This window comes from Gobio gobio (genome assembly GCF_949357685.1).
Source record: "Gobio gobio genome assembly, chromosome: 18".
Lineage (NCBI taxonomy): Eukaryota > Metazoa > Chordata > Actinopteri > Cypriniformes > Gobionidae > Gobio > Gobio gobio.
Genome location: NC_137111.1, coordinates 18,977,590 through 18,993,372, shown reverse-complemented (window position 1 = coordinate 18,993,372; position 15,783 = coordinate 18,977,590). Strand labels below are relative to the sequence as shown.

At 39.2% G+C, this 15,783-nt stretch overlaps 1 protein-coding gene across 1 annotated transcript in view; it reads right to left on the bottom strand.

Annotated features, from left to right (window-relative positions):
* LOC307142079 (zinc finger matrin-type protein 4) overlaps positions 1–15,783 on the bottom strand; it is a gene marked incomplete at its 5' end in the record, with an annotated part of 217,736 nt that overhangs the window by 76,342 nt on the left and 125,611 nt on the right. The window contains 2 exon segments of the mRNA XM_079842605.1: positions 2,332–2,556; positions 14,329–14,488. Coding sequence (XP_079698731.1) covers positions 2,332–2,556; positions 14,329–14,488 — 385 coding nt within the window.

Below are 15,783 nucleotides of genomic sequence, written 5' to 3'. Positions count from 1 at the left end.
AGAGGCCAATAATCTTGATCAGCCAATAAGTGTTTTCATGACATCATTTTATGGACAAAAATGAACAAAATATCTTCTTTTGTATGCCACAGAAATTATGTAAATGTAAGGAACATGTAAGGGTTTTCCTTTTTGGTGGATCTCTTTAAGGTCACTTGTTGTGTTTTTAAGTGAACTAAAATAGGTTTGTTCTAAATAAAATGCTAATTTGACACATTGTATAAGTGTTCAAAATGTCAGTTTTCTTTCATTTCCATGGTTATGCAGTAGGAATGTCACTGAATATGTACGTCTTTAACAACTGAACAAAAGAAGCCTGAATAAGACTGACTTGTTCATTTCAGTAGCAGGCAAATCAGAATCAAAGGACTTTGAGTCTTAGTTCCTAGAGACAAGTGACATGCCTTTTGCTAATTTGCCTTGGGGAAAGTAACTCTCGAGGCTTACGGATCTAGTTCTCAAGATGTATCCGAAGGCGATACTCGATTCGACCTTGTTGAAAACCCTGAGCAACCACTGCGATTTGACTCACAGTTTATTTGAACTGACTTATGGGATCTGTCAAGATACCTGTATCACACACTGCATGACTAACATGTCTAGTGATTACATCAATGTGAAATATGCATTTGAAGAGCACATAGTCACTGACAGGATTCAACTGTGGGAAGCAGAGGAAGGGGATGTACTGACATGCAACATCAGGATCGTGAAATGTCTCCGTAGCCTCTTAAGTTTGGTTATGATCTGCGATTTCACTCTTGAGAAACCATGCTTGTGCATTTTTTTTCTCTGATTCATTCATAAACTAGCGCATCATGTAACGTTACACTAAGCTGGCGAACAATCTCAGCTTCAGCTACGACACACCCCTTACGACATTGGTCCTACCTTTTGTTCACAAAAGGTGCATTTCAGGACTGATCCCAGCTATGTACAAGTGGCCTCATTTATGAAACAAACGTACAGTCAATGAACAATGAAAATCAATTCATTTTGCCTTGACGTTTTGTATGTAATGAATGCCACTATGACTTAACTTATCTCATTTGTATTTTATATTTTAATAATTATTTTTATACCTGCTTATTTTTCATTCTTGTACTCCAGCAGCCATATCACCCTGTAGCCCAAAATTGGTTTCCCACTGAAGCTAAGCAGGGTTGAGCCTGGTCATTACCTGGATGGGAGACCAAATGGGAAAACTAGGTAGCAGCTGGTAGAGGTATTAGTGAGGCCAGCAGGGGGCGCTCACCCTGTGGTCTGTGTGGGCCCTAACGCCCCAGTGAAGTGATGGGGACACTGTACTATAACAAGCACTATCCTTCGGATGAGACGTTAAACCGAGGTCCTGACTCTCTGTGGTCATTAAAAATATCACAGGATGTCCTTCGATAAAGAGTAGGGGTGTAACCCCGTCATCCTAGCCAAATTTGCCCATTGGCCTCTGTCCATCATGGCCTCCTAATCATCCCCATATACTGATTGGCTTCATCACTCAGTCCCCTCTCCACCAATCAGCAAGTGTGTGGTGGGCGTTCAGGTGCAATATGGCTGCCGTCGCATCATCCAGGTGGATGCTGCACATTGGTGGTGGTTGAGGAGATTCCCCCCTTCCATGTAAAGAGCTTTGAGTACCCAGAAAAGCGCTATATAAAAATTTAACGAATTACTCTTCTGAATATCATTAAATTTAAGGGATTTGCTATGGAGTGAGGGGGAATTAAATAGCGCTATATTGTTTCAAAAATGTTTGTAAATGTTTAATTTTATGTACCGGTATTTAATATACATATAAATTAATGTAATTATTTGCAATTACGAGGTTAACAGGTGTTTTGGAGTAAAATCAATTTCTCTTTCATGAGATTACTTCATCTTGGCCGGGTTACGTTTCTCCATGTCATAAACTTTAGGGGGCAAGGCTTCTAAACCGTGAATTTTTAGGGGCGTGATATTCAAATGACGATTGTTTTCAGCGCCACATTTATGAACTGATTGGCAGCATACAAATGTTTCATGAACCCTATCATAAGATGATTTCTGTGCTCTGATCTGCTCTCGTTAGATTGATAAATGAGGCCATCACATAGAAGGCACTCTAGCAATTCTATGTCAATTTTCTGGGATCAACTCTCTGTGTGAAAGGGGCTTATGTAACCTGTAAGATTGCTGGATGCACGTAAGAAACGTGTGCTGCAAAATGCGTGGACTCTGAATTGCATCCTTGTAGCTCTTTAGCCTGTTTTAGTTTAGTTATTCACTCAAGAAGAAACAAGATTTAGATCTTAGTTGTTAAAATTGAACTTGAACACTGAATTGAAGACTGACCTGTACTTTCATTGGCATCTAGACTGCCAGCCAGCTGCTCCAGCAGTCGCGCCCGTGCCGCGTTTCTCTTGTGCTTCTTGCCTTCATAGTGTTGCTGTGCCATCAGTGGGTTGTTGAACCAGGCACCACATAAGCAGCAGTACTTGCCCGCCTCTCCGTGATTGGTCAGCGGCTGCCACGTGGGAGGGGGTGGGTCTGTGGTCTGAGGGGTGGGCGGGGCCGACTCTGCACAGAACAGAATAAACTTTCATCAATATAGCCTTTATGAGCCTATTCAATATCAAAACAAACAATAAAGATTCTGTTGAGCCTGGCTGAAACTACCCTGCTGGCAAACACACTGATGGCTCCAAGCCTGATCTATGCAGGTCAAGAGAGGGTCAGCACATGTGGAGATGAAAATTCACCCCTGAGTTAGGTTACCTTCCTCCATCTTATGAGGAAAAAGCAAGCGAATGGATTGATCTTCCAGGTGACACTCTCAAAGACACCATGGGAATTGTTACCATGGTTACTAACCCCAAATAGCCACAGGACATGACACCGCCGCAGGTTAGAATGAGCTAAACATACTGTGATTGTTTACTGCACTTTTAAATGCAATAGATGCTGAAAAACCTGTAAAGTACATAGAAGGATTTTTGTTCAGTAACTTTTTACAGTACGTATTTTTGTCATTTATTCATTGTATGGACAAGAGAACCATGACCATCCTGCTAAATGTTTCATTTTAGTTTTCAATTGGAAGAAAGGAATATAAAAAGCGGATTGGAAGGACATGAGGGTGAGTTGGGCAAACCAACTCTAACCCTTTACAAACATACAATCTATCAGTTATGAGTGGTTTTGTGATCCAGAGTCACATATTCAATCACGCCTACTGCCATTTATTTGTGACATTTGGAGAAATATTTATGCATTCCCACGTTTACTTTATATTTCTTTAGAAATAATGGTCATTGCTATTAATTTTCATGTATGTGTGTGGCGTTATTTGATTGAAATAAAATAAACCAATTTGATTTAGTGTTGTAAATGAAAACAAACGTATTAAAAAACATTTAATTAGCTAAAATAAAATAACAAACAGTTATGATAACCTATGAATGTGGGTTGTGGAATAAACTGGAATAAAAATTAAAATGCACCAATTTTTTTTTTTTATTTTTTTTTTTATTTCCCTACCAAAACTCCAGAGAATGTTATATAGATGGTGACATGATATTAACTTTTTTTTTTGCACTGTTTAGCATTCAGGTTTAGCACCACATCAAGATGGGTTCTTTTTGTAACACTGATTGTATTCTGAAGTATATTATGTCTTGGTATTTTAATAATGTAATTCTGTACATGTAATTTGTTTTTAATAAAGCATAAAAAAAAATTAAATAATTCAACATCAAGATGGTGTTCTGTGCCAAGCCGCTGCTAATTCTGCAAAATGAGTGAGCTGAGTTTCGGGGTACACCTAGAGCTATGCATATCCGTTTTATATTTTTTATTCATTAGCTATATATGAAACTTGCAACCTTTCATAGTCACAATCTCTGTTTAGAATCTTCAGCTTTAATGATACACAATACGCAGTTAATAATAACACTGCATGTTTTTAGTTAAGAAATTACTGTCACTGCAACTGTTTCATAAAAAGTCAAAATGTCCTAAATCCTTCCAATTAATCACAGTTTGTTAAGATTTAATAAGAGTGATCCATAGAAAAAAATCCATAGAAACCTAAAAAGTTATAGGCCTAATGGTAATTTTCTGCCAGGACATCCGTTCATTTTAAGGACATTTCCTTCACTCCTAAAACACAACTCAAATTCACAATGAAATGCCTTATTCAAAATACGGGTAAACACCTGCGAAAAATCAAAAACCGCCAAAATGCAGATTCATCATGCGTAAACTTCATAAGCAAACGAGATTGGGGGAGGGGTTAGTACGTTTAATTGGATTTATTGACAAAGTAACATTTCAAAATGTAAAAGAATACCTGCATTAATATGTACTATGTGTATCTATTTTTGGGTTTAGTATATAATTTATTTGAAAATAAATGGGGATGGGGCACAAGCTCTGACCATGTGTGTGTATATAAAATGCATATATATAAAACATACACATATTAGGGTCTCGTTACATGGAATCTCAAATTGGACACTGGTTGCTAGGAAGTTTTTCATTTAATTTAGCTGATTTGTCATACTGTAGAAACTACACCTCTCTGTTCTCACCACCCACTTGTCACTCGGATGAGCAAAGATGATTTAAATCACTGTGCATGGATCACTTAAAACCAGCATGACAAAACATACATACAGACATTAGTGCTTGGTCAGGACGGTTGACTAGTCGAATAGTGAGTTTTTCTATATTATTTTCTTTTTTAGCAGTAGTAAAATAAAGAATTTAGAGACTTCTCAAGCAGGATTTTTATAACATGCTGACAGTGTGCTACTGTTGATCTGTCAGCATGTAACAATCCTCTCTGAGAAGTTGCGTCTTTAAATTAATCCGCTTTAAAGCACTTCCGATACAGCCATCAAGGCACTGCTTTTATAACAAATTCACAGCATTCACCAATTTGTTTCTAAATAACTGAGTGTTTTAAAGAAAATGTGATTTGTTTTGTTTCATTCTCTTGTGCTTCTTTTGAATTCAAGAATTCATGCTTTATAAACATTAGGGGTGTGACAAGACACTTAGCTCACGAGACGAGACATGAGATTCGGTTCACGAGAACGAGATGAGATTTATGCACAGTATTTTAAAGAAATCCTCAATGACAAAATTCATTACTGGAAAAATAGTCTGCAAGTGTATTTTGAAATGTTTTAACTAATCATCTTGTAATGAATGTCAAGCCACAAACTCAACTGACTGGCTTCTCCCCTGTATGATTTCACATGAGCCTCTTTAGACCTTACTGAACATGAATTATGAGCTTCCAGAACTTCTGACTGAGGCTGTGTGACTAATTCAACTCCTTTCCACAATTGAACATAGCAATAAATGGTAATGGTAAATGGACTGCATTTATATAGCGCTTTCAACAGACCCATGGCCATCCAAAGCGCTTTACACATTGCCTCACATTCACCCATTCATACACCGACGGCGGTGTCAGCCATACAAGGCCCTAAATGGCTTTTATTTCTATAGAAAAAGCAAAACAACAGTGGATGAAGTAATGTAAACGTAGCGGTGGCATATTCTATGCTATTTTCACCCTCACGCTCCGTCATGGCGATATCACGAGACAGCTTTTCACTCGACGAGAAATCTCGTCACATTTTAATCGTAAATCTGTGCCTTTATGGTCAGTGATTTTCAACGTGATGTTCCTGGATCGATCTATATATTTTGTTGATCCTGGAACAAAATTCCTGTCTGAAAATTTCCTAAACCTATAACCCACCACATAAGTTATGCCTAAATTCAGAGTACATGTGTTAATGAGTTTGTTTAATATTGTCTGCTTTATTATTTTAATTTTCATATCCCTTAAACAATTTATTTATTGTTCATTTTTGGTATTTTTGTATGGTATTTATTTTCTAGATTTTTGTTTTCATTTGTGTTATGGTAACGGAGGTGTTTTATTTTGACGTACATTCACATGAGCGGGTATATTGTAGGGATGTGACGGTGAGGACATTTTCCCACCGGTTAATTGATGTGTGACAACACCGGTAATACCGGTATCACCGGCGGAGGCTTTTAAATCACTAATTCTATCTAACCGAAAGTAACATGCACACGACCGTTCTGAACTGAAAACGCGCCAGTGCGCGCACACCGTGAATGACAGCTTGTCTGTAAATGCGCGCTCTGTGAGGCCATGGGCGCGTCTCAATCATTTCCCTAGTTCAGAATCAGTAGTCAGGGCACTGATCAAGCATTGATCAGTCTATGATTGAGATGCACGCCATGAATGCACCTGTTAGTTCGCCCGTAAAGCCTCGTTTATACTCGACGCGCCCGCACGAGCGCGAGGGTGCGCGCGGCAAAAATAAATGCGCGCAGTCAGCGTAGCGCGGAGGCTCGCACTGCGGAGCTAGGCGAAAGTAAACAATGCGCGCTCTGTGCGGCCATGCACATTTTACTTTCGGTTTTTAATTAGCGCCAATTCGGCTGCGGGTTGCTTCAATTGTGGGTTCATTAGCCTATTATTTTTAATGAAAAACACAACAACAAAACAAATGACAAACTCCCTTAAATAGGCGCTTTTACGTTTCGCTTTGAAACCAAATCTTCCGCGATCATCTCAGTCAGCTCCTCACTCTTAAATCTGATGAATGACTCCTGCCGCCTCCGAGACTCACGGTCGGATCCTGCTTTATTAAGCAGATACGTTCAGTTTTTATTTGTATTGTCTGTTCTCTAACTGAACTAAATTATTTTATTACTATAAAAAAAAAATCAAAAAGACGGTGGGCGGTGCCACGGTGGGCAAGTGATGTAACCGGTGTTGAGTCTGGACACCGGTAACACCGGCAACACCGACTATCGTAGCAAGCCTAGTATATTGCGAGTGTTCTCCAAGCATTTCAGTATGGAACGAGGCCTAGACACACATGGTCGTGGCATTCAAGGTTTACGGTTGGCAAGGAGTTTAAAAGGATTTAGCTCCTGGTTTAAATCCTGTTATCGGTTATTTGTAGGCCGTTTTGATTGTTTTCTTTGTATTAAGATTATTTGTTTGTTGTAATTTCATAGTATGTTTGGGTACGTTTAAATCATTGATAAGTTTATTTATTTTGTTTTGATGTATGTTTGTTTCAAGTTCCCTTTCGAAAGGGAACTCGCGCTGCGTCAGAAAGACGCTACAGGGAACGCCTCCAGCGTCTTTCTGACGCAGCATCACGTTCCCTGTTCTCAGGGAACAGAGGTTACATACGTAACCTGAGACGGTTTATTTACTTTGGTGTTTTGTTTTCTTTTTGTACAAAGCTCTTACGTTGATTCCCGATGTTTCATGGTGATACTTATGGGGCCCTATTTTAACGATCTGAAACGCAAGTGTCAAAGCGCGAAGCGCAAGTAACTTTGTGGGCGGGTCTCGGCGCTGTTGCTATTTTCCCGGCGGGATAAATGGCTCTTGCGCCCGGCGCAAATCTAAAATGGGTTGGTCTGAAGTAGCTTCATTATTCATAGGTGTGGTTTGGGCGTAACGTGAATAAACCAATCAGAGCGTCATCCAACATTCCCTGTAAAAGCAGGTGCGCAAGTTCCATTATGGATTGCTATTATTATGGCGTATTTACCAGGCGCACGCCAGGAGCGGTTCACAGCCGAGGAGACTGATGTTCTTGTAAGAGCAGTGAAAGACAGAGAAGTTGTGTTGTATGGGGATGGGAGAAACCCACCAAAAATAGCGTCGGTTAAACAGGCGTGGGAGGAAATAGCCACAATTGTTTCATCAGCTGGCATCCCCAGGACGTCGCACCAGTGCCGCAAGCGCTACAATGACATCAGAAGACGGGGAAAGTCCAAGCATCAATCGGGCACGCCGTGTAACGGGAGGTGGATCTGCCTCTACTCAGGACCTGACGCCAGCAGAGGACATCGCTGCGTCCACCCTCACCGATTTTTTTTCCTGGTTCTTGACGGACAAACCAATTTGTTAGATGTCCTTATATACATATATGTCTTGCCAGAAGTTGCCACTATTGGGCAAACAGGTCTCCTTAATTATTAGACTACAATTAGCCTGAATAATTTGTACGCTAGATTTATGCCTATTTTTTCACATCTTCGTGGCACACCACAATGATTTCCGTCATCTCATGTGTTAATATTTTTTAGTGTAACAATTTATGATTTGCAAAAATAACTGTTGCATCTGTGTAGATTACATGAGCAAAGTGTATGCGCGTTGTGCACGCTATACATTATGGTCAAGCATGCGCCCTTAAAATAGCATAATGAACAACGCGCAACGCGCCACTGACTTTAGACTAGCTTTTTTCTGGTCAGTGGCGCAATTGTTTAATGGAACAGCAAAATAGCACCAGGGATTGTTTGCGCCGGAACACGCCTCCTTTTTTGCGCTGAACCGCCCAGGGAGCGCAAGTTCATTCACTAGTTTAGCGACGTGCTTCTGTGGAGGGAAAAGCGCGCTTTGCGCGGGTGCAAAATAGGAATGACACATGCGTCGGTGTACAAAGTTAATTGCGCTGGGTGCAAGATAGGGCCCATGGCGTCCAATGGTGATCGCATCTGTGACGGATATTCAATAAAGTGTGGGAATCATCAGTCGAAGAGTCAAACCTTTCTTAAGCCAGGGAGCTACAACATGACAGGTGAACATGTGTAGAAGCACCAACCCTGGTTGTAAACCTAAACTTGATATAAACTGTAAACTTGTCCTTTAAATCTGATTGATTGATTTGAATGCTGTTCCAGGATCAACTAGCTGAAATCACATTCACCATATGCAGGGATTCCATATAATTTAGCATATCCCTAACACACACATCTATGCATTTATTCCTACAGAGCACAGCATTAAGTTCAGAGGCCGATGTTGTAGATGAACCCCAAAGCAAAGATGGTTTTACAGCTGGAGTGACAAGAAGAGCAGAAAAAGACGGGGGTTGGGCAGGTAAAAATCTCAAGGGCAACTCCATCACATCCGCTCCGACTGTCAGCACCGATCCTCGTCTGATGATTTTTCCCGAGCGAGCAGCACTCTGGATTTTCATGAAGGTTACTTTTGAGTCTAATCTCTCCTGAAACCCCCGTTCTACCACTTTCTCTTTAAATCTGTGGAAAAGTCCTTTCATATTGCTTCACTAATACTTTATAAAGCCGGCTACTGTGTGATCTCCATCTGAAATTCATCTTTGTCACAAAAGACTAAAGAAATGAGACAAAAGAGAACGAATAACACACAGAATTCTGATTTCTAGCTAACACCGACAGTGAACTATGATGATCACATTCTCACTCACACCATTGAGTGTGTGTTATTATATCTACTGTATGGAGAACCAGACACATTAGTGGAATTAGTCTGTAAGAAACACTACCCTGCTTAATTGAAATTATTTCCCCCTTATGACAGGAAATGAAATTCAATATTCATTGACAGGCTAAAGATAGAAACACATGCCACATGTTTGTCTTGATGCCAGAAGTAGACATTTGTGATGTGGTTAAGATCACTTTAAAGGGAACGTAATCAAATATGGGCAGAGACACTGAAAACATGTTCAAACAAATTTGTCTGACACAGAAAACATCAGCAATTTTAGCCCATGTTTAGTGTTTATTACCGCCCACACTGATGACTTTTCAAACTGGCAAATATCCAGTGACTAAAGCGCAAGTGATTGAGAGTGTCCATTGCAAATCAATTTTGTTTCACAGTGCAAAATCCAATTGAGTGGTGGATCTGTTCAGGGCACATGCTGATGGAAATGTGTAACACACATCAATAAAAGTCTCTAATAAGAATATGCACTATTTATATTTATTATATTATTTTATATTTATTTACATTCCATTTTTTTGAAAGAAGTCTCTTATGCTCGCCAAGGCTGCATTTATCAAAAGCGTTGGTAGTACACAGCCATTTTCAGATCTCTCCAGAGATGTTCAATCGGGTTCAAGTCTGGGCTACTCAAGGACATTCACAGAGTTGTCCTATAGCCACTCCTTTGTTATCTTGGCTGTGTGCTTAGGGTCGTTGTCCTTGTTGGAAGATGAACCTTTGCCCCAGTCTGAGGTCCAGAGAGCTCTGGAGCAGGTATTCATCAAGGATGTCTCTGTACATTGCTACATTCATCTTTCCCTCGATCCTGACTAGTCTCCCAGTTCCTGCCGCTGAAAAACATCCCCACAGCATGATGCTGCCACCACCATGTTTCACTGTAGGGACGGTATTGGCTAGGTGATGAGCGGTGCCTGGTTTCTTCCAGACATGACGCTTGCCATTCAGGCCAAAGAGTTCAATCTTTGTTTCATCAGATCAGAGAATTTTGTTTCTCATGGTCTGAGTCTCCTTCAGGTGCCTTTTGGCAAACTCCAGGTGGGCTGTCATGTGACTTTTACTATGGAGTGGCTTCCATCTGAACGAAAGAATACCATCCAAGTTCACACGGATCTGTGAAAACGACTAAAAATGCTGTATTATGCATGCCAGGGGTCCGTTCTTCGTACGTCGCTAATCGGTTAGCTGGATTTGATTGTTGACGATTTGGCATGATCTTGGATTGTTTGGTTCTTCGACGCTCATCCTGGACTTGCTGTCATAGCAACAGGTCCGTAAACTTAAACCTGCTCGCGAGCAGGCTTATTTCATGTAACAGGATTAGATTGCATCTTTTTAAGATGATACTTAAAATGTGTCCCAACCACTGCTACTTTATTACAAGAGGTCCTTACTGAACCAGTGGCAATAAAATTTTTAAATAATAATAATTATTTGAAAATATTTACAACAATATTATGTTGTTGTGTATAATACTTTAGGCAGAGCCACTTGATTGAGAGAGATATTTTTGATAGAATAATTACTTTATAATGTTATTGCAGTCTTACACACATGCTGTACAGTTACTCTGAGCCGTGCATTAATTTGAGTGGTGACAGTTATTATTGGAGTGGCTTGATGCAGGGCAGGAGACGCAGAGAACTTGATCTTGACCCTTAAGAAACTTTAATTAATGCTGTCACGTAACAAATCTGCTTCAAAAATGAATTGCTAATTACAACATTGAAATAAAAATGTAAAGGGTGTACAAATACTATAACATCATGAATATAAATAATTGGGAATCATGTTGAAAAAGAAAAGTGCATATTTAATCTACTATAACTCTTATGTTGGTTTGGTCGTTTGGCTGTTTCCTTATAAAGGTCCAGAAATTCATGTTTTTTTTATTTTTATTCGTTTTTTTTATGTGTTTTTTGCCAGGTGGCTTTTTTAATTATATGATGGCATTACATTGCTGTCTTGCCGCCAGCCAATCGCTGCATTACTGATCGTGGTTTCGAGTATCGATACATCTGCCCTCTTCAGGGAACACAAGAACGCGCAGTAATCTTAGACATCTTAATCCAGATATTTTAATCCATTATACTTCTAATTTCCACGCCCGTCCGGACGGGTCTCACGTGCAGTTGTGTCCACACAGTTTTCAACCGCAGATGGGTGCAGTTGACCGAGTTCGACACATGTTTTCTCACACTCTGTTTCGCAAGGTCTCAAATTTTGCAGACATCCGCAAACCCTCCTGATGACGAAAATTATGTCATGCGGACGTGCGCAGACGCAGACGACTGAAGTATACTTTGAGCTTAATGATATATTTTTCAAAAACTTGCACTTTGAAACCGGTTTTCAAAAGTTTGAACACATACTATACATCTGCATGACGTCACCGTTTTCACAAATTCATGTTTCAGAGACAATAACAGTATCGTTTTCAAAACCTTGCACTTTGAAACTTTCAAAATTTTCAGTTGTTAGGCCCCAAAAACGCAGGCCAAAACGCAGGCCAAAATGCATTAAAGTTTTCCATTTTTAGTTGAAAATTGTCTCATGTAAACAGCCCCTAAGACGCTTAATTTCCTTCTTTTATGGCAAAAAGCTTTACATTGTCACCTGAGTAAAAATCTAAATATGTTTGATTTGAGCCACGTTTGAAGTCATTGTAAATTTGTTGATATATGCACAGCACACTTGTGATCAGTTGAATGTTATGACATTGCTTGGCAACCATAAGCAACCTTCAGTTATGCCATGTTTATGCAAGTAGGTCGGTGGTTGAGTGGGCTGATGGTTAGTTAGGTAGGTATGTTCATGGATCAAGGGACTGATATGGATGTTTCAGTGAAATGGCTTGCTCTTTATTTTGATCTGTGATTTAAACTCAATATAATTTTTCAGTTAGCCTTTACATGACATTAACCCTGAGTCATAGTGCACACATATTCACTGCTGCCTCTGGCAGTTTCTGCATGACTTTATTCTCAGGCAGTTTTGTACTTAAAACAAGAAAACAGATACAAGATCTCTCTGCAATATGACTGCAGCACTTGAAGGACAAGGCACATTTTCACAACTTAACTTCTGATCAATGATGCGTCAGATGTATGAGCATGTCCTCCTATCTTTATCACTTCAAACACTGACTCTACAAAACTTTACTGAAAAAAAGAAATCTAATTATACTGTATGATGATGTTTTTTTCTCAGATGCAATTTTAACTGCCATACATCACATTATGTCCAGTCATCTGTAAACAAGTTCTGAATTATTCATTTACACAGCATAGATAAAATCATTTGTTAGGATTGTAAATATCAGAGTCATAAACATCATGTTTTGGCAGAATTGTATTTCTGTGTTTGAGGCAGCGAACTGTATTGATATTCCTCAGACATTCTGATTAATGATCTGTACTAAACGCCAAACCCAAAGTATGAAACTTATGCAATTATTTCAGCTGAAATCCATTCAAATGCTGTTTTAGACCATTTCTGCCTATTGCTGTGATTTTGCTTGATGACTAGATTTTTTACTAGTTGCGTGATCTTTTCTTTTCTTTCCTTTCTTTTTTTTTTTTTTTTTTACTTTTTAATAAGACAGGTTTTAAAAGCATTGCTTATTTTTTTCCCCATAAAGATGTGTTTTTTTTTCAGAGAAAATACAAACATGATCAAGACAAACATTGAGGGCCCAATTTTAACGATCTGAGTGCATGGTCTGTGCAGGTGCACTTAGGTTGTGTCCGAATCCACTTTTGCTAGTTTAACGACAGAACTAACGGTCAGCGTGCCAGGCACATGGTCTAAAAGGGTTGTACCTTTTCTCTTAATGAGTCATGGGTTTGTTTTGGCCGCAACGTGCAATAAACCAATCAGATCTAGAGTCTCATCTCCCATTCCCTTTAAAAGCCAGTTGTGCTCGCGCCATGGCGGATTCGCTATTTACATGGTGGAATTTGCAATCAATTTATTTTTAATATTTAAAAAATAAAAAAAAGTTGCCTCAAAATTGCAATGCGCCAACAATGCGTCTGAACACACCTCATTTTAAGACCAGCACATGGGCGAACAGATGGGCACAAATGCATTTACTATAATAATAACTGCGTCGGGCTGAAACTAGCAAAAAACACTTGGGTCGCGCCTGGCGTCGCATTGCGCCGGGTGCATGATAGGGCCCTGAATATCACCAAAAGGCTGTAAAACACACTACCGTTCAAAAGTTTGGGGTCAGTAAGATTAATACTTGTTTTAATGTAGGGATGCATTAAATTAATCAAAAGTGACAGTAAAAACATTTATAAACATCATAGACATTAAGACATTTCTGTTTCAAGTAAATGCTGTTATTTTGATGAGCTTTCAATTCATCAAAGAATCCTGAAAAAAAATTTCCACAAAAACATTAAGCAGCATAACATGTTTTCAACATTGATAAAACCAAGAAATGTTAAGCACAAAATCAGCATATTAGAATGGGAAAAAAAAAAAACAATATCAAAATAAGAGTCCATAACATCCACTTAGTGATTGTTTCCTTACTGCATCCTTATCACAGTTCTGCTCATTGAACAGACAGCTACTCTACAACACTCTACAGAGCAATATTATGTTTCTAGATGTATTTGTGTCTGTGGATCCGTGCAGTGTTCTAGGATGCTGGAGCTTGTGTAAAGCTTCATTAGCGCTGCACACACAGCTGGGCCGATGGGCTTAAACAAAGCCTTCCTGACAGAAATGAACTTTAGGCTGAGTTCAGCGCTCTGGGCTTCAAGCATGAACCAGTCCCTATGTTCCTACAGCGCTGATTCATAACTGTCTGAGCACACCTCTGGGTATCTAATACACTACTGTACAGTGTCTCTACTCTGATAGCAGTAAAAGTGAAAAAAGAACAACAAAAGGAAAAATATGAAGAAAATATTATTTTAACACGTTTTCATGAAGTAATAAAAAAACAAGAATAAATGTCCATTTAGTTTAGCTTATCTTACCTGTGGGTGTGGGCAAACTTGGCGACTCCCCCAGCACCAAGCGAACTCTCTTAGCGTGCGTTTTGCCTTGGTAGTGTGACTGAGCCACGATGGCAGATGTGAAGAACATGTTACAGAGCGTACAGCATTTATTTCTGTCCACCTCATTCTCTGCACTGTCCTAAAAAGACAAAAATACAGGACATATAGAATATGCATAGTTTCATTGTAAAATCATTAACAGTTAAAATTAACGCATCTGAAGAATAAATGAAAAAAAATATCAGAAAAGTATTTTCCAATTCAGCATCTTTTTCATATTTCAATTCTTTCCAGCATTGACTATATGATTATGACAATTGAGGGACTCAAACTCAAACTATTACAAAAGGTGCTAACATTCACTGACACTCAAGAAGGAACACGATGCAATAAGACATATGGGGTGAAATATATACATTTTTTACAGGGTGGGTCTTGCTTCAGTTCCCTAGCTTCCGAGCTCATGAATCAGTATCGTGTACACTAATTCGGACACTGGTAAGGACAGTAAAGGACATTGGCTCACTACACATTAGGACACTGATTACTCTATTTCCGGCGACCTGACAATGTCCTCATTGTACAACATCATTACTGGTATTTATGAACAACAGCAGAGCTGATATCTTTCTGACATTACTTGTAAAGTTAATTAAAGTACATTATGATAAATAATCTGCTTGTTCCATATATGTGCAACATTTCAGCCGAAAATAAATTATAAATGTTAGCAAGATTATGTTCATTACCTGTCTAATGATGTATGTGTCATGGTGGTTGCAGGAAGGCAGACACAGACAAAGATAATAAATCCAAAATGACAGGTTTAATGGTACTTCTAGCAAACAGACTATCAAGCAGCAACACACACTAACTAAGGCGGTGAACGGACAAGGGCTGAATCCGAAATCGCCCCTAAACCCTCATTTACTATTTCCTTCGTTAGTCCACTAATACAGTTCACTTGAAGGAGTGAATGAAAACGAGTGCGTGAATTCGGACATCCGTTGTGTGTACATCGGTTGTACACTTGTTATTGCGGTGCAATGTAGGATTGAATGAGTGCACTTAATAACTATGGTCCACTATGGTTTCAGACACCACTACAAATGGCTGGTATAGGGGGCGATTTCGGATTCAGCCAAGGAGTGACTGAAAAGGAAGAACTTATATAGGAACACAAACAAGGTAACGAGCAAACACAGCTGAACAGACTTAACTAATAATGAAGGTAACCATGGTAACAAAGGAGTGGCGGGAAACTGAACAAAGGAGCACATGAACCAATCAGAATACAAACAGCCAGTCCAAACACAAACAGACATGTGACAGTAAGTTTATGCTGAAATATAATAAAATAATGATTTCTATTTTAAATATATCTTGTGTCTTTATCGGTCGTTATGTGTACTGAGTTGGCTCACGTGATTTAAG